The sequence below is a fragment of the Lutjanus erythropterus genome, chromosome 12, assembly GCF_056507025.1.
Source record: "Lutjanus erythropterus isolate fLutEry1 chromosome 12, fLutEry1.hap2, whole genome shotgun sequence".
In the NCBI taxonomy this organism is placed as follows: domain Eukaryota; kingdom Metazoa; phylum Chordata; class Actinopteri; order Lutjaniformes; family Lutjanidae; genus Lutjanus; species Lutjanus erythropterus.
Window position 1 is genome coordinate 11552939 of NC_139328.1, and position 20315 is coordinate 11573253.

Consider the following 20315-nt stretch of genomic DNA (forward strand, 5'->3'; position numbering starts at 1 on the left):
TTTGCCCTGCATGAAAGCCCCATTTGTTGCATAATACATTCAATATAATGAAAAACCATACACCCACAAACTGATCAGTTGATACAAGAACACTCGACAATGGTGGCTTTGTCACAATTCAGTGACTGAGCAAGTTATTTGTTCCCGTGTTATTTTAAAACTGCAACATCAAAAAAGCTGAAGTCAAGTAGAGTTATAAAACCCATTTGCCAACTCCTCAACTAGGCCTATATAAGGAGTGAGTGGATTACTCATTTCACACCTCACAAATGCCTACGATGTGCTAAGGGATCTTGGAGAGAGAGAGAGAGAGAGTGCACACAAATGGCCCACATTTGCAGAGTAATAACTAATATCTTGAAAACAGCCGTGGGTGGGTGGATAGTGGGATCCTTGTGTGTGAAATGAAAAAGCTGCTGCACAAATAGATTTTAAAACAAGTCAAAAAGATATTTATTGAAACTTATAAGGTGAGGTAGCCTACTAACAGTCATTTGACACATATAAATACAAAGTTAAGGACATCCTAAATAAAAAAAAATAATTTACACACAACTAACAATGCATTTCTAGTGAGATAGCTATCTTCTATACAGCCCAGTCTTATTCAACAAGTAAATATTTACATATGCATGTACCCCTTCACTGAAGGCCAATACACTTCCAAATGAAGACCCTAAAGGTCACTGACCTCTGCAAAACAGATTTAATTACATATTTTATTTATTAAATACATTTAAGTTTAATTGTAGTTCCCGATAATTACACAAAGAGCCTTTCAAGAAGTTTCAAAGTTGTCATCTCAGCAGTGTTTCAGTCATGTACTGAGGCCTACCCCACAAAACATCCTAACACAAAGCATTAAATCATCTACTGTAGTTTAAAACATGCTAATATCCCTTTATTAAATGATCTACCATGGTCTCCACACTGACTTGGAGTAAGTGAAGGAAGGCAGGCTCAATACATCCTGGCTGTCAGACTCTTCTGAAGAGGAGACATGACTTTGCTCTGAGTCTGTCTCATCCAGGTCGGAGCAGAGGTCATCGCTGGAGGTAGTGGAGGGGGCCGGGGACACCAGAGGCGTGAACAGGCTCTCGGACAGGGACCAAGTGCTGTTACTGCCGGGGCATTCTGCCAACGCGTCCGGCGGCAGCATCACCCGGAGACGGTCCTCGTCGTTCAGGGGCATGCTCTCTAGGAGGTGGTTCAGTAGCTCCGCGGCTACTGTCGGGTCAATTCCTGGACAGCTGGATACAAAAGTGTGGACGTCGTGCATACACTGGATGTAGCCTGCCGCAAACCGCTCACAGGCCTCCCGGTTAACAGCGTCCACTTCTGCGTACAGACAATAAGTCAACCGTTAGCTCAGAAGTTAGCAAAACTCAACCGCTAACGGACGAGTGTCTGGTTCTGTAATCTGATTGGCTGAGCCGCGGTCGAAGATGCCCACGCGCACCTGTGACCGCAGTACAGTTGATTAGAATATTAATGCGCTAAACATTCTTCATTAATTTGTATGTTAGGTTTAAAGAACTATGTTATTCAGCGGAAGAGTGGCATGTAGGTAATATGCTTGTTTAGGTTATTAATTTTTGGTGAGAACCAAAATATTTAACGAAGTGTTGCTTAATGGTACACTTTAAAGTAGGCGTAAATATATTATATTTACCTTGAGCCCGGTTTTGCAGGATGCTCTCCACACGTTTCACTGTCATCTCCAGTACTTCGGCATTCTCCATCTTTGATTGCAACTGCAGCGGGTGACAAAAAGCATAAGCAACAAGAAGCACTAGCAACACAAGCTAGCTAAACAAGACATCAGTTTAGTTCATCTTTAGGAGCAACACTACATAAAGCGGTGCCCTGCAAATGTATTCAATTTATCTTACGTCTGCATCCGCGATGAGAACTCTGAGTTCTTGTAAACTTTCATTGATGCGAGCCCTTCTTTTCTTCTCGACCAGCGGTTTCCTCATCTGCCAAAACAGTGAGGACATTGAAGTTAACTTCTTTGTCAGTTATCGGTCAACTTAAAACAGAAATAATGCCATTAAACGCTCACGTATGCCCTTACCTTTCTGTCAGATTTGATCCCACCGCAGTTATCACCTCTGTCCATTCCGTTTGTGTTGTTACGGATGGGGGCCATGTTGCTGAAGTTTAACCCAGGCGCTGCCAGAAGAAGCCCACTGGACTGGAGGTTGGTGTGTAATCCAAAGAGCCGTTACAGCTTGTCAATGGGACAGATGGCCGGGCGATCCCAGCGGCCAACAAAGCTTCCAGAGAGACTAGGCTCCTCAATGCTGCTCCGAGGGGGCATGTACTAGGTATATATGACGGTTCATTTACATATGAATGGGTCAAACTGGCTACGAGAGCAAGACACAACGAGGGCGAGCAAGGCTCGTCCCCGCCAATCATTAGTGGTCATGTTAGCTTTTGTCCCCAATTTAGTCTGAACCCTGATACAGATTAAACAGGAATTATGAGATAAATTCTACCAGAAAAGGGACGACGATGGTTATCAGCTTCTATAGCCACAGCTACAACAAATAAGATATAATCAGTCAAATCAGTGTAGATAATCTAACGTATTTTGGATATAAATGCATGAGAACAAACACTCTAGACTGATCTCAGAGCAAAAGTATAGCCCTTCAGTCCTTCACATGCAGGTTATTTCACTATATCAAGCTCTTCTTGCAGAAAATACACAGGAACTTATGCAAGTGCTGTTTTCCAGGGTTTCCACAGATCCTTAAAAAGTCTAAAATCCAATAATCTGAACTGTAGTCCTTAAAAAGTCATAAACTTACTGAAATTATGAAGTTTATGTTCCATTACCGTAGGTCTCACTTTTTAATGTGGTTTTGGTCAAAAGATGTATTGATCACACCTTAACAATTACAAAATAAAACCAACATTTGATTAAGAGGTTAATTAATATCAATACTTTTTTACAATATGGACATAAACAAGGCCTTAAATTATGTTCATACTTGTCTTAAAACTGTTTTAAATGGAAATAAAAATTATGTTAACTTTCTCAAGCAAGTCTCTTTTAATGTGGCATCATTAAATGCCATATATCTGCCAATTCTCACATTGTATCATTAGTCAGCTGGCCTATTTCATGTTTGATTGTGAGTCATCAGCCCACAATGAGGACTATAGGCAATAGTGCTCCACTCCTTCTGTAAAAAAAAAAAAAAAACTAATGTGAATTGGACATTATGAGCCATTTGTAAAGTACAGTACTCTCATGTGTAAAGAGTGTAAAGAGCCTTGAGTCTGCCGAGCAAGCACCCTGTAACAGTGTTGGCTCTGTCTGCATCATCCCTATATTTGTAAGGTTTAATGACACGTTGCTTTGCCTGTTCCGGTATAATTTGTAAGTAGAGCTTTTTATAAGGAGACATTTTATATAATCAACTCTAATTTCCTATATTGTTCACATTTAACACACTGCGTTGCGTATGTCTGTTGTGAGTCATGCTTACACACTGTCATGACTATTCACATATGGTGACGAGAGCTGTGTGCATGTCTGCAAATTTGCATGTGTTGTGTAATTTGCATTTGGTGGGGAGACGTACCATAGTGCATGTAGTTTGGTTTGGTGTTACTTTACAGTTTTAGTTAGTTTGGTTAAAGAACAAAAATAAATGAGTACATCCAATTATTTGACCATGCCAATTCAAAGTTTCATTCCAGAATTTAGAATTAGAATTTGTAAAATAATGGTTCAATATCTAAATGATCCACAGTACTACCCTCGCTTTGCAACCACATGCAGTCAGAAATTGTAGAGTAAGATTTGCTTTAAAGTCCACTTACAGGTGTACACTATACAAAATTCTCAGATTACATTGTATTTTATTATAATGTACACTAAACTGTACATTATATACTCAAACAAAGGCACTCAAAGGCACTCACAGTGCAAAGTGTCCTGTACAGTATTACATGCTTTGATGATCCCATAATATAAATAAGTGCAAAAAGTTCATTATTATTATTAGTATAATAATAATAATAATAATAATAATAATAATAAAAATAAAAATAAAAATAAAAACATTGTTGGCGTTGTTGTTAATTATCAGGTCTATTCATTAAATTTTAGAAACCTAGCAATAAAACTTTATTGCAATGTTGTAGCGGGTTGAGAGAGTTTGAAACATCCCTACATTTCCGGATGAAAGTGTTCAGAAAACATGGTTGAGAAGAGGACATGCAGCTTTAAATAAAATACGGAAAGCATTACCATATCGGGCGCTTGCCTTCAGAATAAGGGCACCACCTTGTGTAATATCAGTAAACGGGAGCTGAAAATATTTTTTTCATCCTAAAAGACTTTAGATATTCAAGTAAATTAATTTGCATATCAAAGAGCCCACATACTGTGTATGTCGAGTTAAATTTAAGCGTTATAACCGGACTTGGAATCTTATTTTGACAGCGGCGAGGCGGCTTTTCCTTCAGACCCACACAAGGCTTGATCGTCAGAGAAGACGCTCTTCTGATGTCACTGAGTCCCGGGGGCGAGACTGGTTCCCCGCTATATAATCTTCCCAGCTCGGTGCATGAAACCAGCTCACTGAATCAGATCAGAGAAAAAGAAAATACTACAGAGAACAAAAAACAAACATGGTGAAGATCACTTTCCAGCCAGTCTCGGCGCAGAAGCCTGAAAAGGAGGGCGATGAGGACAAGATCATTATACCTCAGGCTCACGTGAGTTTACACACTTTGTTTTTTTCCTTTGTTTCGTGTTGTGGCATTTGTCTTGGTCTATATATATATATGTATGTACCAGTTTGCATAATATCTTATATAGCTAAATAGATTAACACTAATCTGTTTATTCTTAGCTGTATTGTTTGATTTGTCTGACCATGCACCATGCTGTGACTTGATCGGATTTATGCTGGTAATCCATAATCTATGAAAATACATGAAAAACCTTTTACATAAACAAAAAGCAGTTTATATAGAAAATATTGCTTTAAATAACATATTGCATTTGTGTTTTTTATTATAACCTTAATGCAAATTAATGATTTTAAATTACACCATATGCTGCAGTTTATTATACTGCTTTAACTGCACTTTTTGTGCAATTACTAGAGGATACTATATCTGATATGGGGAAAAAAAGTAATTACTACTTATTTTATTGTTTACTTATTATTATTGGGCAGTAATGTAATAATAACACGGGGACAGTCCAACATTACAGGCCGTCCCAGCCTGGGGATGTTGACATTACGTCACCTTGTTTGGCTCCTCGAGGACAGACTGCAGATGACTGACCTCATGTGTGTGCACGCGCTTTCAGCAGAATATGACACCATTAAATGGTTAATAAATTATGCATGTATACAAGAAAATCTCCCCTCGTCCCTCGTCGGGAGTGCAAAAAACAGTGTTTTTAAGAGTTTTTGTCGAAATGAGAAAACAGCAGAGCTGTCATATGTTATCACTGCACCAATCCGTGACGTCACGAGGTGTTGTGTCACGTGAATTCTGCAGGTAGCGAGTGTATGAGCCTATGAGTGAGAGTGGTAATCCAGGATTACTGTGTGTTGTATGTAAACCATGCTCTAAAGGTGTCTTAGCTTTTTGTTCTTTCTCAGAATTGGCATTAGGACTTGAAATGAGCAAAATATCAATATATCCTATAGTTTGTGTGTAGTTTTAGCTCTCCTGTGAATAGTATCCAGAGTAGATTTGAGTTAATTTGGTTCAGAAAGGGACTGAATATATTATGGTGTTACAATAGCAACTAATTCCCTGAAACTATCCTGCACCATGGCAGTATCTTGGTCCTTTGGTTTCAGGCTCCAGTTCTCAAATATAGGACTGAACAGAATGAAACTGTGGTTAAAAGTAGAGCTACAACAATTTTGTCTATCAACAGAAAAGTAATTGCCAATAATTTTTACAATAGATTAATTGTTAATTTTTTTGTTTTGGCAATATGCCAGAAAAGCCTCTTTTCAGCTTCTCAAATACTGAGATTTTGCATTTTACCATCATATTATACTGAGCATCTTTTGTTTTTTTTGTCTGACAAAACAAGACATTTAAAGACATCATCTTTTAGATTAATCTAGAAAATAATTGTCAAAAATAATCAATAATTAAAATAATCGGTAGATTAGGGCAAGGCAATACATCCATTACATATAGATATTGGGATAAGAGACTAAATACATAGATTATTGATATGATTATATTGTGATGTGGCATAAGTGTTGTCTTTTCCTGGTTTTCTCAGCTGCTTTTATTTACCTTTACCTACTTAGTCATTATATCCACATTGCTGATGATTATGTCATTGTATTAATGTTTTAAGAAAGCACCAATAGCCATCCCTACAATACTGTCAAATTTATGGTATGTTATTTTATACAAAATGTATGTACTGAGATATATATACCATATATCAAGAAATTGCCTGAAAATATCAATATATTTTTTGTAAGCCATATAGATTGATAAATGGTTAGATAGTTTATCATGCAAATGTCCGTATCTTAATTGTTTAGACAAGTCTTAAATGAGTGTGATCATGTTATCTCTGAGTAGGGATTATAGAATAGTTTATACATTAATTAAATGTGTAGGCAGTCGGGCTTGTCACAATAAATTCAGCCTTTCATAACTTCCTTTCAGGACTACCTCCCATGAGTTAAAAATAATTAGATATCTGGCACACAATGGATGCACGCCTGTCTAAGCCTCATCTTTTTTCTCCAACGCACTGTACACAATGAATACCCGTTGATGACGCATACATCACTTCTGCAAACACCTTTCACCTGTTTGCTACGTCAAGAGAAGAATAAGACATGATGTCAAAGGCTGTATAGATTCAGATTGGCTATGTGACAGTAGGGCAAGGCGTCAGAGCCAATGTGTGTAGATCTATTAATACGTCCGCCTCTGCTGAGGGACTCCAACTCCACGCAATTGTTCTCATTTAAACTCCCACTGTGGGTGCTGCTAGCTAACTGCAAATATGGAGCGTGGAAATAGGGCCTCTAAGAATAGACCCAGACGGCCACGTGCCAGCATCTTCGTCAGAGCCTGGCACAATCTGTTCTCCCTGCTTCCGCTCTCCATAGCAACAGTAGTAGGGAGAGGCAGCAGATTGACTGAGAGACTGTGGGTGGGCATCTGGCATGTCTCATTTCAGTCCATCCTACGTCTACCAGATCTCCCCTGACTAACGACTTGGCAACCTCCTTTCGTCAGAATTAACTCTGTTACGATTTGGATAATTTGGAAAGCATGGCAGAATGAGAGGACATCATGTCCACCGATTCTCCATCATAGAACTGGATTTGATTCATTTCAAGTGTTACTGGAAAATTTGAAAACCGTATCTGTCTTCTCACCAAACTGCTTATTTCTTTACAGGAGCAGCTGGTTCTTCCAGTCAGTTCCAAGAAGCCTTTTCCAACCGGCCTCTGCTGCCTCACCTTTGGCCTGGTGATCTTCATGTCAGGACTGGTGCTGGCCTCCATCTACGTCTATCGCTACTACTTTATACCTCAGGTCCGTTCACATTACCTCCCTTTTCTTACATTGTATCCTGAAGCCAGTAGCGCAGATTTTCACATGCTAACTGAGCTCTGTTGCATCCCATTAGCAGATACCAGAAGACAGCTTGTTCCACTGCCGGGTGGTCTACGAGGACTCTGTGTACGCCCCTCTGAGGGGCCGACAAGAACTCGAGGAGAATGTTGGCATCTACCTTGATGATAACTATGAGCAGATCAGTGTACCTGTGCCACACTTTGGAGGCAGCGACCCCGCTGATATTATCCATGACTTTCAGAGGGTAGGTTGATGCATCCATGTGTTCTCTGAGTTGCTCTCATTACAGTTAATTGTTAAAATGTACCATTAAGGCTCAGTTTTTAAACTTTTTTTTAAATCATTTTCAGGGGCTCACAGCTTATCATGACATTGCTTTGGACAAATGCTACATCACAGAGCTGAACACCACCTTGGTGATGCCTCCAAGGAACCTGTGGGAGCTGCTCGTCAATGTCAAGGTGAGGCACTCACCACGTTCGCTGTTGATGTCACCGTCATGAAGGCATTGTTGGCGATGAATGGCTGTCTGAGAGAGTGAAGGACAGCGTGTTCCCATCTTCCTGTCTGCAGTGTTCCTCCCACAGACAGAGTGATTCATTTGTGTCTCTTTTTCTACAGAGAGGGACGTACCTTCCTCAGACTTACATCATCCATGAGGAGATGGTGGTGACAGGGAGGGTGAGGAACATGAGGCAGCTGGGCCCCTTCATCTACAGGCTCTGCTATGGCAAAGAAACTTATCGCCTCAGACGCCGCAACCAGCGCCGACGTGAGTACACATCCACTCCCTTTTACCATCTTCTGAGGCAGTGTTACTCAAAAGGGGGTGCTAGTGCCCCTAGGGATACTTTCGAGTACTGCATGGAATTGAGATTTCTTTAAAATGTTAATTTAAAAAATATCAATCATTTCTAATTCTGAAAATTATTCCAATATAATAAGTTAAATAAGCACTGCAAGTTTGATTAAGCACCATTTTATATTCAATATTCCAATTTTCAGTGCAATCGTTAAATGCCAAATACTGTTGACTACTATAAAACCTCATAGAAGAAGAATGCAACAAATGCAATCACGTTCACTCTGAACAGGAAGCCACTTCGGTACTGAATGACACATTAAAATCAAGAAATTGGATTTGTGGTTGAAACATAGCAGTAATAGACCTGAAAAAACAGAAAAAGAAGTGAAAAAGAAAATTAAAACAGAGCCGACAAAATACCATCAGTATCAGGAAGAATATGTTTTCATTAGATTTACATAATTGTATTATACCTCTTCATACAGACTTTTCCAGCAAGGGTGTAGGTTTTGTTTCAACATTGGCACCTGTCTCCTCCATCCCCCTTCCATCCACATCTACTTAGCTTGAAAAAATATTTCAAATAGAGCCACTGCACTAAGGCAATTTGAGATGCTAAATAATGAGTGATGAGTGCTTGGTCACTTCCGCTGATTTATCACCCTCTTTTCCACCAACTCCTGTTGAGTTATGTGACGTACTTGGTCACTGTGCAATCAAATGGGACAGTGTTCCTCCATTGAGTCACAGGGAAATCCGGTGTTCAGGAGTTGATGTGTAGGAGCAAACAGAGAGCAAGTGACCATCCAGAAAACAGCTAAACCAGAACCAAATAGGGGCTTCCTAGTGAACACTTAAGACCATGTGTCCGCAGTGTAAAATCCTCCTCTGACAGCCTGGCAGCCTGATTATCATGCCAGTGTTTGTGTGTGGGCGAAGCCTGGGAACTTCCTGCTTTGTGAGTCACTCATAGTGCAGTGGACACATCCACACACTACGGAGGAGGTAGTGATGCACATGAGTGATATCTCTGTCGTTGCTGCCTTTGATTGGAGTGAAAGCTTCAGAAATGATGCAACAAACTTCCCCCTAGTACATATATGGATGTGATTTGCGGGATCACCGCTGCTGATTTAAAAATGAACGCTTGTATGCATCATAGCAATATATTGCAAGCGTCCACTTTCAGTACTGAAAACCTTTTCTTCTTTTCTCTTCCAGGTATTGAGAGGCGTGAGACAAAGAAATGCCACAGCATTCGCCACTTCGAGAACACTTTTGTGGTTGAGACCGTCATCTGCGACAGAGTCTAAATCTGAGGCGGAAATCACAGCCATCCAACACTGAAGCCAATTTCAAACCATACCTCTTGAATTCTTTAGGCTTTTAACTGCACTTTAAGAGCAAGTGTTTGTCCAACACTTTCAGTTTTAATGTTTGTTTGTTTGTTTTTTGTCTCAAGTTGGAAATGCTCTTTTACTGTCTTTTTTATTCAGATAGTCTGTATATTTGGATGTGTTCAGATATATCTGTAACTTGTCAGGTTGTGCATAAGCTGATAATGTGTGTCAGTTTCTGCCATTTTCATTAGAAATTTTTATTTTATATTTGTCTTAATTGTTATTTATTAATTTAGTGTGCTGTGGGTGGTGATGAGGATACTTTGAAGCTGCTTGCACTGTGCACTTAAGTTACTGTTTGTTATTTTATTTTGTTTTGAATGTCAGAAAATGGCAAAACATACCTCATGTAGTTTAGAATTTTATTTGCTGGTTTATGTCATTAATGAATGGTGTACATAACTTTGATTGTTCCTAAGCAATATATACTGTAAATTGATTTTGAACATATTGTTACATGCATAGATTTTTATCTGAAATCGACTTGTTTTGTGAGCAGTCATTTCTTTATGGTTTGTCTCTTTATTTTCCTTTGGTATCACACTTTTCCTACTCCTTGGATACTATGGCTTTAGACTGTAATTAGTAGCAATGCTTTAGAGGGACAGAAGGAACCAAAGTCTGCAGTCAGCGATGCTATGCTTAGTATGATATATTTAGAAAGAATGCTTTTTACTGTAGATGATATCAAAGGCTAAAACACATTTTGTCTTGCTCTTCCTCTTCTTCACTTGGATTTGCCTGTTGTCTTTTAGCTCTTTACTTATACTTCCTATCTTGGCATTATAATCTTTACAATGTTGATCCGTCCCAACTTAAAAAAAAAAAAAGATTTGGGGTGTCTTTCTGATGTACAACTTGGAGCAAATAAGTCTCTGTTGAGAGAGACCTGTGATATGTGCTCATATTTCATTGTCTTGGATACCTTATTTCGCTGTACAGTCGATTTTTCTTGTAATATCTTGCTGCTTTAAGAATAAATGATCAAAATTTTATTGTCTTGAATGTTCATCATTTTCAGTAAAGCACACACATCATGAATCTGCAAATTATGGGTGATAATAAATAATTATGCTAACAATAGGAGAGTCACAATATACTAGTATTGACAGCAAGCGTGATATTGTGACACCCCTATTGAATATGTGTGTCTTATGAACATGATATCAATGTTTTATTTTTAATGAAAAATAAAATTAAATATTTTATTATATGGCGCTGGACTATTTTCACAATATTTATCATGTGTGTCTTATGAACATGATATCAACATTTTATTTTTTAAATAAAAAATAAAATGTTTATATATAAAATATGTATATCTATCAAACAGAGATAATTTCCATTAAATTTGTTGATGCTTTGATGATGTCCCCCTGCTCCAATGCTGACCCCACACAGTTAGGCTGGAGATACACTTACTTTTTAACCAGGCATTTGCATACACATAGTATGTACTGATGATGTACGCAAACATTGCACAAAATGAATGCACGATACACAAGGCAGCCATGATGCGCATGCAAACGCATAGCTACAAATTAGTATATCTCCAGCCATATGGTTTCAGAATCTCTCGCCACCTGCCTACACTCATATTGTCTGTGTAATTTATTGAGCTTTCAAAAAAGAGTCAAAATAACAAATAAAGTTAGCAATTCATTTGATAGCATTTTTTCTTCTGCAAATTTTCAGTAGATATTGCAATAATATCGTTAGCAAGAGTTCTTTTACCCACAATAATCATGTAGTGAAAATCTGATATCGTGACAGCCCTAGCTAACAATGATATGTGAACACTGTAAAAGGGCCGCTAGTCTTTATAAAGGGAAAAAAATGCCATATTTTTTCTGTGTGAACTTCCTCACAGCCAGTACAGACATAAATTAACTGGGACAAACACACAGCCCAAATCAGTTCAGCTTCTGTTGGACATGTTACCCATATATACCTGTAGTATGTTGCTTAGGAAACATAACAGACAGCAGCTTCGTGGTGAACGCAGTGCGTCACAGGATGAATCTCGTGTGGTTAACAGTATTTCACTTCAAAATGGAAGTGGGAGATTTCATGTCAAAATTGATGTTGTGCAAACTGTCGAGAAAAAGCTTTAAGTTTCAGAACAGACTTTAACCACAGAAGTAAAGCACTGGAACGTCGCTGTGTGCAGTTACTTTATTTTACAGACCAGTTGCGCAGAAAAGCTGCAGACCTGCAGGCTGTGCTGGCCAAGATCAAGAAACTCCACAGCTTCACAAATACAAATTTCACTTAAGGAAAAATTACAGAAATAAAAATTAAAATAACATTAAACTAAACTGAGCTCAATAACTGAAACTCAACAGAGTGGAGGCTAATGCAAAGTGAAAGTATCGAGAAACAAATAATGCAAGTAAACCAAATGTGACAGGTTTCATGTCTTCCTTCTGGTTTTATAACAAAGCTTTACATTGGTTATTTTCTACAATAAAATCTGCATTAATATACAGTAAATCCCCTAATGGAGTGGTGTGTCAATCGCTTTTACTTTAAGTCAGCGAGAGCAAAATAAGGCAGCGACTTAAATATACTGCATGTACAACTTTCCATTTGAGTTTAGCTTTGAGTGCATTAACACATCATCATTAACAGTCTTGTAGTACACGGGTCACGCTGACGAGCATTTACAGCTGGCTTCTTACAAATGTAATAATATTATTGCACATTTTGAGGTTTGAAGCTACATTGTAAAAATAAAATAAAAATAAAAATAAAAATAAAAATACATAGACAATTATATGTACATACGGCATTCATATACATCGTGGTGAGCTCAGTGATAAGTAAGTACAAAAAAAAAACTATTGGTTTTCAATCCATTAAACTTTCAGCCAACATTCCCTCGTCGTTCATATCACTACAAGAAGTATAATCCCTCTGAACATTATTTGAGTTTGACCTCAAAAGGTCAGAGATAAATTAAAAAGATATATAAGTAGAAAATCTTTGCCACTTAGCCTTGGGTTTTATTTATATAAGAGCAGTTACAGGACAGATACATAAATGTAACTTCTGTCTGCATCAAATTCTAAAAATAAACATGTCAAACTAACCCTAACCCAGAATTTATGGGTGAAATTTATTTCTCATATTTTTAGATACAACCACAGTTCCAAAAAAACAGTGATGCTGTGTAAAATGTAAAAACAGAATGCAATGAGATGAAAATCCTTTTAAACCTATTTTCAATTGAATACAGAGAAAAGACAAAAGAGTTAATGTTAAGACTTTATTGTTAATATACACTGATCCTGAATTTGACGCCTGTAAATTTTACTTATTATCAATGACAGATATAGTTACTTGTATTACAAGTAAATAATATTTCTCAAAGAATTCACAGTGTGCCAAAGAACCAAACTAAGAAAACTAACTTTTGTCAGCAATAAAAATAGCAGTGAAATGTAATTTAAAAATTATTTTAAAAGATGTGTTGGCATTAACGTTAAATAAAAATACATTTTAAGTAAGAATAATTTATAACAGTAATGTGTTTCAAGATCACCACTGGTCGGTGCCTTTGTGAGATTTACAGATCCTGATTCATTCATGTACCCGAAAAGTGAATGTGGAAATTAATAGTTGAATTAATATGTAAGTTTATTTTGCTTGAGTTTTAATTATTTACTTGTTTCAAGTCACCTTTTTAATGTAAATCTGCATTTTATATATGATACTATAGAAATAAAATATATGATTATTATCATAACTAGTTGTGACTTATAAGCGGGGTGGAAGTAACAAATCAATACGCAAGAATTTAGTAATTTTTGCGTACTTGTACTTTTATGAGTATTACATTCCGAAATGTATTTGCCCCAATCTTAAATGTCTGGTCTTGCCCCTGACGAGGGCTTCAAAACTGTGAGAGCGCCTTTTACTTCATTTTGACTCAACTTCTTGAACAATTGCAGTAGACCACAAAGCTCTGCACTGAACTGCTGGTGTACCTGATCAATCGTACCCCACATCAATCTCTCATTTATTGTCTGTATGACTGGATGACCTTTAAGTGATGTCACATGCTTGTGCTAAATTCATTCTATAAAAATCACATCGTGGTGCGTTGGCAGATGTTCTTTTTGCAGACAGTTTGGGTATTGGAGCTCTTTGAGGTTACATCGGTGCCTACCGGCTTCCTGCCACTGGACCAAATCATATATCATTGCTCGTCTGATCTTCCTCCCATACTGCATTTTAGCTTTTCTCTCAGCGCTGTGGTTAATTGAGATTGCACTCTGACCTGCTTCGTTTTCACCAATTACTCGTAGTGAGTGTCACATTTGCTTGTCAGCTATTTGAATCAATACTGGCCCTTTTTCAGTTTCGCTGCTCTGCCCTGAACCTCACAGAAGCCAGTTCTCGTATTCTCCACCTCGGTCCTCAATTACAGGACAAATTATATTTCAACTCGTATTGACTTTGCCCCGCATTCAGACCTCCGAAGTGCTGAAGGTGGCTCTTCTTTGGCTGATCATTGACCGCCTCAAGGAGTTGAAGGAGTTTCTGCTGGTCCTCACCTCATGAGCGATGAAGTAGTAGCACAGGGCGTCAAGACAGCAGGTGATGTTGGACAGGCACATGGTGATCTGTATGAACAGGCTAATGCTCGTCTTGGAGCTGCAGTCCTGAATCACGTCTTGGTGCACCTGGCATGGAGGGCAGATAAACATTAGTCTTATCTATCTAGTCTTAACATCTTGCCTACATGCATGAAAGTCTTAATATCTTGAGGTAACTCGACAGTGTGAGCTCTGCTGTGGTTTTACAAGTTCTTATCAGGTTCTTTCTTTGAAGATGATCTCTTCTTCATGACGATCACTTGTTGCATGTTGTTGTCAGACTCAGTGACAATAATGATTTTGTTTCAAATTAGATCTCTTACTTATGGAAGAAAAATATCCTAACCGTGTGATTATCAGGGCTGTAACCGCTGAACAACAGTAAGGACACTGGGGTCATGTCCTCTGCATTTTTTTCTTTATGCCTGAACTCCAGGATGTCATGATCTTTTATAATTCTATATGATGTTTTTTTGTTGTTGAAACAAACAGGTGCCATATTTAATACTAAAATCAAAATTAAATTAACAGTGCATAATGTGCTTCACCATCTTCTGGTTAAAGAGGCTGGTTTCTTTGCTTCCATGCACATGTTTTGTAACATTCAAATTGGAAAAAGACCTTCACTTAAGAAGTGTATTTGATCAAATACTTAATTACTGAAAATCTATTTTCCAGACTCTGTCTGATATTGTTGGACAGCTGATATTCAGTGATTAGGGAGACGGTTGCCCTCTTAATGGAGTTAATCGCACAGTCACACCTTTTATAATGTTATAAACACCCAGATTGGTTCTCCTTAAATGGGAAAAGCCCACAACACCCACCCAACACTTTTTGCCTCTGCTAATAATTCTGTTATGCTGAATCTAGGCTTTAAATATACACTCATGCAACTCCTGATCAAAAAATTATTGTCATTATTATTATTTAATTTTATTTATTTATTTTTTGATATACAGTAGTGAGTGAATACTCTCATATTGGATTTCTAAGCAGCTTGACCCCCCTTCTTTCTTGTGTGTTTGTTTTTTGTTTTTTATTCTTTAATTGAGTTAATTATTTTTCCCCTGTTGCGCAATTTGTAAAACTCAAAAATATTATTTGCATTGTAGTTATCTGTAGAACTATCTGAAGACCAATAAATACATTTTTTTTTAAAAAAGGAAATGTGTTGGAACAAATAATCAAATAGTATAACCATAAGGTTTGTCATTTTTCAAACCAAACCAAGGAAAAAATACTTTTCTAAATTCAGGTTACAGCCCTGCCCGATATGCGCGTTGCTGTAGAAGTTGAGCAGTTTGTTTGATTTTGTGTAAAAAATAAGGCAGGAAGTACTACATCTGACAGCGAAGTAACACAAAGCAGGTGCTCCTGCAGTCTCTGAGAAAGCAAATTGATTTTTCACCCCACGTAAAGCGGTCTCGAAATCCATTCCCTTTTGTTGAGGACCCTAATTAGTAAAGTATATGACAGAAGTCACCTCAAATCATTTGTTAATTGCAAAATTAATAATGAGTTTTAGACATTGCTTGATACATTTGAATTGATGTATTTTGGACAAGAAGTCGTGAAGAAGCTGAGGTTGACAGTTTAATTTTGGTGTCATTTGGCAAAGTTCCATAATAACCTTTAAGCAGAATATAATTAAAGTAGTCTGATAGAAGACAAGAATTCTGCTCCTCCTCTTTGCTCTGTTTTCAGGCTTTAGTAAATCTAGCCTGTGACGGGAAACTTTGGCCAATCACATGTCGGTAAGATAGTTTGATTGTTGAGACTCATTTGCAAAACTTCACTATGTGACGACCTGGGAATTACACTCAGTAATCAACCGTCTTTGAGACAGCATGCCAAAGCATTGGTAATGTAGCGACCTGATAATGAGTTTTAACAATTAACTATCTTTCTCCAGAATCGCTTACTGGATCTTTAAAGTGGTCATGAAAAATGGAAATTTAAACGGTTAGAATTCTGTCGCAACTGGACAAAACCCTGTGTTGCTGATGAAGACTACGCGATGTGATAATAAACTCCAGAACAACTTCTAAATGAAAGGTGAGATTGTTTTGTCACCTTTATGTTATCAACTCTAACCTTCATCACTGTTTTTGCTCCACAGAACTCATTTTTACTAAAATTAACTTGTGGTTGATCTCACCAGGAACTGCAGGAAGATGGCGAGGTGGCTGGGGGTGAAAGGCAAAAGGAAGGCACTCAGACTGCTGTAGATGATCTTCACGCAGGCCTGGCTCTGTGCACTATTCTGGCCGGACTGCTGAAGCTTCCAGATGGTTCGGACCGAACAGAAAATCACCACCTGTGCAGGCAAAAGGAACCCAAACACCTGCAGACAGAGGATGACCAGTGGGCTCCAGCCTTTCTTTGAAAACCCGTGGAAGCAGTGGAACTCGTCCCCCCCGGCCTCCCTGAAGCCATGAGTGGTCGGAAAGATCGCTGCCAGCACCAGCACCCAAACAACCATGCAGGTCCCAATAGCCAATTTGGGTGAACGCAGCCGCTTGGCTTTGAACGGGTGACAGATAGCCACCCACCGGTCCACAGCTATACACATGATTGTGTAGATGCTGCCATATATCCCAACGAAATACAGGCTTTCCAAGACTGAACAGAGAGGCTGGAGTTCACCTGGCCAGAGGTGGTTGGTGGCGTGCATTTTGAAGGGAAGAGGAAAGAGGAGGAGAAGGTCCATCAGAGCCAAGCTGGTCATGTAGATTGTTGACTCCGTCCATTTTCGCAGTAAGACACAGAACACCACCAGCGCTGCAGCATTGAGAATCAAACCAGCGACGAATATGGGGATGTAGATGACCAGCTCCAATGTTTTCATCAGGTGGTCCACATCGTGAAACGAACAGTTTGTCATGGTGTCACTGCTGCTGCAGGGGTAATAGTTTGATTTGATTTAATTTCACAGCTCTGTCTCAATTTCAAAATGAATCAGTCTTTCCTGTCATTATTCTTTGTTCCCACACAGAAACATCTATAAGACGTGCCTGTCTGCCAAGCGACTTCAAACCTCAGACTTATGTGAGCTCACTAGCTGTGAACTTGCTTTTTGCATCTGCTTCCTGATATAAAGGCCAAAACTCCATGAGAATATATATTGTATTACTTTAAATCACATGCTTTATATTCACTTCACATTTAAACATCCATGGGTGTTTGACCTTTTCACTGCACCTGTCTTTTAATTAAGCTCTAATACCATAAGAATCTCAAAGTTTAGCGATTTAATTGCAGCAAAACACAAGTACACGAGTATCAAGTCTTCTGTGGAACCTGGTGCTACTCTGTGGTCATTAGTAGAGGAAAATGTGAGCTTGTGACAGAGAAAAGTCATGCTAACCAAGTAAGAATGGTTTTACAGAGAAAGACCACAACATAAGTCTGAACTTTGTACATCTAGACAGAAATAAAGAAATAAAAAAAAAAATCATTCACTAGACCTCAAAAATGTTAAAACTCACATAGATAATGTTGGCATAGTAAGATATATATAAATATTATGTTGTTGGCTCATTCAAATTAACAAGATCCAAATAGATTAATCTTGATCCTAATAAATTAATAGTCTAAAATGTTTTGGTAATTCCTTTATAGTCATTCCTAACTTATATCTTCTCACTGAATACTTGCAATGAATGTCTGGCTTATAATTTAAACATTTTAACAGAAGTGCTGCACATGTTTGATTCATTAACATTTAACTGCAACACTTAAATGTACAAAAGTCTAACCTGACACAGTTTTAGTGTTAAACATGTACAATTGAAACTATTAAATGTTGTTGTGCTCTTACCTCACAGATGCCAGTCTGTTTCAGTCGAACGTTCACTGTTTCTGTCTGAGCGTCTGCACTATGTGCCAGACGCACTTCTGCTTTCTCTACCTTTGTTGTTTCATCACCACTTCCTGAGTCATGCCACACATCATGCGTGCGTGTTCAGATCAGCATTGTAGCCGTTCAAAATCAAAGCAGAGGTGAACTTGCCCGGCAGGTCTTAACCCTTATCTACTTTTTAAAGATACTGCAAACGTTGAATGCAAATGACCAGAACAGATCTTGCGTTTATTTGTGACACCTGCAGAAACGAACAGTATCTAAGTAATACTCACAAAAAGGCTAATAAATACATTGTTTGTGTTTCACAGCATAAAAAACAATGATTAGGACTGAAACTATTTATTAATAAATTGAACTGTGATGATTTGCTGATTTTCTCAGTTTTATATTGTTGTAAACTCAGTGAATATAGTACTAAATTATTAATTGATTAATCAAAACATAATCTGCAAACAAATCCACAGTGCAAATAATTATTAGTTGCAGCCCTGATAATAACATCACTCAGTTTACAGCACGGTTTAGCGGGTCTGGGAGCTGGTGAGAGGTTAGCTTTACTTAGAGCTAAATGCTAACACCAGTATGCTAACATGGTTACAGTTAGGTGATGTCAGTGCTAACATGCTGATGTGTAACAGGTATAATGCTGAATTCATATGCTCCTCGGATGCTGCCATTTCCCAAGTTGGGAAGTCATTCTTCCAACTTCGATGTTAATGAGCTTTTAAGTCGTAATGTGGAAACAACATGGATGTTGCACCAGCACATTCCCTAAAACCACTAAAATATGAGCTGATACGATATTACAAATACATGAGGGTAAAAAATTGATATGTAACACATGAATGAATCAAAAGTGATCAACCAAACATTTACTTTCGTCCAACATGTTTCTGCGTATATGACATCAACAGACAACAACTTGTTGTATACCAAAATTATTTCCGACTTTCTGAGTTGTTTTTCCGATTGAGGGGATTTTCACGTGATTTTACCTAGTCAGGAACTCCTTTTTCCAATTATTCTGACACCTAATAACCTTTGCTTATTAGCACAAAACACAAAGTACAGCTGAGCCTGTTAAGAATGTCATAGTTTTGCAGGTCTTTTATGATAAACCGATGTACTGAAAATATTGAAATGTTTTCCTGATGACGGCACTAAATGAAAAGTCAGAGGATCACCAATTTTGGTAGGATTAAAACTCTTGGAAACATGAGTGTCTGTACAAAATTTTTATCTTAATCCATCCAGTAGATATTTAAGTCTGAAACCAAAGTGGTGGGCCAATGGACTGGCTAAAAATGAGCTAAAATACTACAAAGCCAAATTTCAATAATGGGAACAAACTTAAAGATCCAGTGTGTAAGATTTATGGGGATTTATTGGCAGAAATAGAATATAATATCTATAAGTTATCCATAAGTATTTAATCACTTAAAGATAAGAGCTGTTGTGCCTTTACTACCTTAGAATGAGCCGTTTATATGTGCAGACAGCATGGATCCTCTTCTATGGACGGCGGCGTGTTACTTCGCTTGTTTCTACAGCAGGCCACAACAGACAAACCAAACACTGGCCCTAGATACAGTCTTCGGTGTTTTGCATGAATTTCGTGGCCACCACAGTTTCTCCTAAATGCTTGGGAGGTTAGTGTGAGACGAGGCGTTTGAGATCTGCAAGCTCACCACTAGATACCATTGAATCCCACACACTGGTCCTCTAAACAGAATACATGAAATAAAATTGAGGGACTCTAGTATTGACTAACACCTCTTGTCACCTCTGGTCTCTTGTTATTTTTACCATCTCTTGTGAACGTGCTGTCAGGCGTTGAAACGTGTGAAGAGAAGGCCTGTATATTATTGTATGTGTTGAGTTTTTAGGTCAAACACTAGTTTGTTTATAGTTAGTTTCATACACACTATACCGAGATTTTGACTGTTATTAGTTCTGGTTTGAGTCCCAGTGTGTCTGTGGAAATCAGTCTTCCTATCTCAGAGAGTGAGAGACTGAAAGCCTTCAAAGTG

At 38.1% G+C, this 20315-nt stretch overlaps 3 protein-coding genes across 4 annotated transcripts; 1 reads left to right on the forward strand and 2 right to left on the reverse strand.

The window, feature by feature from the left end:
* Window positions 1–425: 425 nt before the first annotated feature.
* Window positions 426–2332, reverse strand: LOC146317666 (transcription cofactor HES-6-like). Its single transcript, XM_084731910.1, has 4 exons — window positions 2078–2332; window positions 1893–1979; window positions 1673–1754; window positions 426–1338 (listed from the first exon to the last, which is right to left on the reverse strand). Exons 1-4 carry the CDS (start codon window positions 2150–2152, stop codon window positions 914–916), a joined length of 669 nt encoding a protein of 222 aa, XP_084588036.1. The 5' UTR covers window positions 2153–2332; the 3' UTR covers window positions 426–913.
* A 2164-nt stretch (window positions 2333–4496) lies between these two features.
* On the forward strand, window positions 4497–10809 carry itm2cb (integral membrane protein 2Cb). 2 transcript variants are annotated; one of them, XM_084731909.1, is made up of 6 exons: window positions 4497–4740; window positions 7432–7569; window positions 7667–7855; window positions 7962–8072; window positions 8233–8383; window positions 9638–10809. In XM_084731909.1, exons 1-6 carry the CDS (start codon window positions 4654–4656, stop codon window positions 9727–9729), a joined length of 768 nt encoding a protein of 255 aa, XP_084588035.1. In that variant the 5' UTR covers window positions 4497–4653; the 3' UTR covers window positions 9730–10809. The 2 variants fall into 2 exon arrangements, with proteins under 2 accessions (XP_084588035.1, XP_084588033.1); XM_084731907.1 differs by having other exon boundaries at window positions 4504–4740; window positions 7664–7855.
* A 2836-nt stretch (window positions 10810–13645) lies between these two features.
* LOC146317668 (G-protein coupled receptor 55-like) lies at window positions 13646–17317 on the reverse strand. The gene is made up of 2 exons (XM_084732611.1): window positions 16579–17317; window positions 13646–14504 (listed from the first exon to the last, which is right to left on the reverse strand). Exons 1-2 carry the CDS (start codon window positions 17302–17304, stop codon window positions 14289–14291), a joined length of 942 nt encoding a protein of 313 aa, XP_084588737.1. The 5' UTR covers window positions 17305–17317; the 3' UTR covers window positions 13646–14288.
* Between the last annotated feature and the right edge of the window lie 2998 nt (window positions 17318–20315).

Excerpts from the sequence above, each read along its gene's own strand:
- itm2cb (XM_084731907.1), top strand. The coding sequence starts at position 4,654 with ATGGTGAAGATCACTTTCCAGCCAGTCTCGGCGCAGAAGCCTGAAAAG. Across the intron at positions 4,741-7,431 it reads TCATTATACCTCAGGCTCAC|GAGCAGCTGGTTCTTCCAGT; the intron begins GTGAGTTTACAC and ends ATTTCTTTACAG. Across the intron at positions 8,384-9,637 it reads ACGCCGCAACCAGCGCCGAC|GTATTGAGAGGCGTGAGACA; the intron begins GTGAGTACACAT and ends TTTCTCTTCCAG.
- LOC146317666 (XM_084731910.1), bottom strand. The coding sequence starts at position 2,152 with ATGGCCCCCATCCGTAACAACACAAACGGAATGGACAGAGGTGATAAC. Across the intron at positions 1,980-2,077 it reads GGATCAAATCTGACAGAAAG|ATGAGGAAACCGCTGGTCGA; the intron begins GTAAGGGCATAC and ends CTGTTTTGGCAG. Across the intron at positions 1,339-1,672 it reads CCTGCAAAACCGGGCTCAAG|AAGTGGACGCTGTTAACCGG; the intron begins GTAAATATAATA and ends GTCTGTACGCAG.
- LOC146317668 (XM_084732611.1), bottom strand. The coding sequence starts at position 17,304 with ATGACAAACTGTTCGTTTCACGATGTGGACCACCTGATGAAAACATTG. Across the intron at positions 14,505-16,578 it reads CCATCTTCCTGCAGTTCCTG|GTGCACCAAGACGTGATTCA; the intron begins GTGAGATCAACC and ends CCTCCATGCCAG.